Raw genomic sequence first — 2,018 nt, 5'->3', positions numbered from 1 at the left:
GAGTAGTGTTAATGAGCAGAGAGGAGAGACAGGTGTGCATCTCTGTAGCTAGTGCGGTTTAAACCGGCTCTGAACGCGAACACAGCCACTCATAACCTTTAGCCTTGACTCTTATTAGTAACTACAGAACAACGTGTTGTGTTCAGGATGTTCGTGTGGGTTTGTATTATTGTTTGTGCGTCAGTCAGTCGCTTTATAGCCGGCGGACAGGTGATGGTCGGTCGGCCACGTGGAGTCCCGGTAAACAGCACCGGTGTTTTAACCGCAGCCCGGTTCGCTGTGGGAGAGTTCAACAAAGCCAACGCAGACGACCGGTTTGCTTACAAAATTGTGAACATAACATCGGCCGAAATGCAGGTACATTTTAGAGTCATGGTCAAGAAAATGTTATACCATAAACTTATGATGTCTAAAATGAGTCCTGTGTCCTGCAGGTGGTCTCAGGAATAAACTACATACTGGACATGCAGCTGGGACGCACAATGTGCAGGAAAAACGACACCGCTGACAGTGAACCATGTGCTTTCAGCTCTGAACACAAGGCAAGTTCAACATTTTCAGAAAAAAAGGCACCCAAAAGCTCCACACAAGTGCAATTGTGCTCCCTACTTCTCTGCCCCAGTGCAGTCAGTGTGTAAAGTGTTAAAGTCAGTGTGTAAAGTGTTAAAGTCAGTGTGTAAAGTGTTAAAGTCAGTGTGTAAAGTGTTAAAGTCAGTGTGTAAAGTGTTAAAATGATGCACTAATTTGCCATTTATTTCAGGAACTTCAGTGCCACTTCATCATTACAGAAGTCCCTTGGGAACATACACGTGTACTTACTCAAAAGAAGTGTCACCCATAGTGTCACCTATAATCATTGTGACTAATATTGTTCTGATTGCTGCTGGTGGTGGTGTTGCCAAGTAAACCGTTATCCCTGAACTGTTTTAGTGTGTGTTTCATAAATGGAGCTTATTACTATACTGCCCACACTTTGTATTTCTGCTTGTAAACCAGTGATTTCATTGGCTCTCAGATATGCCACTTGTTCTAACACTGGAGTTGAATAAGTCCAGTGACCTGCACTCACACATTGCATTGTATAGGGCGAAAAAATGGCATAATTATTCCAGTGAGTGACCGGCGCAGCTTTACTGTGCCTCGTCTCTCTGTGTGTGTCCTGGCAGCTGTAAGGCTCTGGTTGCGTGTCAAGCTCGGTCAGACACATGGCTGCTAAACGGAGACGAGGCTGCACCTCTTCACACTACAACCCACGGTCTCCAGAAGGGCTGTGCATGGAGGATTACAGGCATTTTCAGATTACTGCTCAGCAAGACTGAACTGTCTGCCGCTCTGACCCCCTTTTTTTTTTCTTTTTTTTTTTTTTTTCTTTAACAGGGGGAATGGATAGCTCATTGATAATATACAGATAAAACACACAGTAGAGGGGGGAAAATCATGTCAAATAATGTATCAGGATATGTGAGAGGGTGTAGTTTGTGTGGGGCAGCAGTGGCGTGTAATTTGATCTAGTTCAATTTCAGGAGTTTTTCCCCTCTCAACCACTTTTTTGCATCTCTCTTAACAAGAGAAGGAAATGAAAGAAATTGTGATTAGTGACTGATAAAATATGTCTTAATTGTTCAAATAACAGACATTGCTCTGTGGTGTGGGGGCAAAAGGGGCCGCGTCAGGTTGGCTTTGATTACAGTAAACAACCGCATGGATAAGCGGTTACACACACACACACACACACACACACACCCCTCTCACCCAGCCCATAATGTCTCTAATCATGGATGTCTTAATCAAACTGAGCAAAACATAAAGAATTGGCTGGCACTGTGGATTAGGTAGCAGGGGTTAGGAATGTGGGGGAAGGGGGCTACTCCTCAACGTAGGATGACTAACATCGAAGCTCTGGTGCCAGGAGTATGCCCTGTCCATCTGCCATTCCACTCACCCACCCACCCACTGACACACTAACAGGTGCGTGCACGCAGATACAGTACACGTGTGTTTTCTGTGCACGCGCTCCT

The 2,018-nt window shown here is 45.0% G+C and overlaps 1 protein-coding gene across 1 annotated transcript; it reads left to right on the top strand.

Moving 5' to 3' along the window:
• LOC119495859 (cystatin-like) lies at window positions 1-960 on the top strand. The gene is made up of 3 exons (XM_037782747.1): window positions 1-357; window positions 435-542; window positions 761-960. The coding sequence occupies exons 1-3, from the start codon at window positions 148-150 to the stop codon at window positions 839-841; spliced, it is 399 nt and encodes a 132-aa protein (XP_037638675.1). The 5' UTR covers window positions 1-147; the 3' UTR covers window positions 842-960.
• Window positions 961-2,018: the final 1,058 nt, after the last annotated feature.

The sequence above is a fragment of the Sebastes umbrosus genome, chromosome 10 (assembly GCF_015220745.1).
Source record: "Sebastes umbrosus isolate fSebUmb1 chromosome 10, fSebUmb1.pri, whole genome shotgun sequence".
NCBI lineage: Eukaryota > Metazoa > Chordata > Actinopteri > Perciformes > Sebastidae > Sebastes > Sebastes umbrosus.
This window is presented reverse-complemented; position numbering and strand designations above follow the sequence as displayed.

Excerpts from the sequence above, each read along its gene's own strand:
- LOC119495859 (XM_037782747.1), top strand. The coding sequence starts at position 148 with ATGTTCGTGTGGGTTTGTATTATTGTTTGTGCGTCAGTCAGTCGCTTT. Across the intron at positions 358-434 it reads TAACATCGGCCGAAATGCAG|GTGGTCTCAGGAATAAACTA; the intron begins GTACATTTTAGA and ends TGTGTCCTGCAG. Across the intron at positions 543-760 it reads CTTTCAGCTCTGAACACAAG|GAACTTCAGTGCCACTTCAT; the intron begins GCAAGTTCAACA and ends CATTTATTTCAG.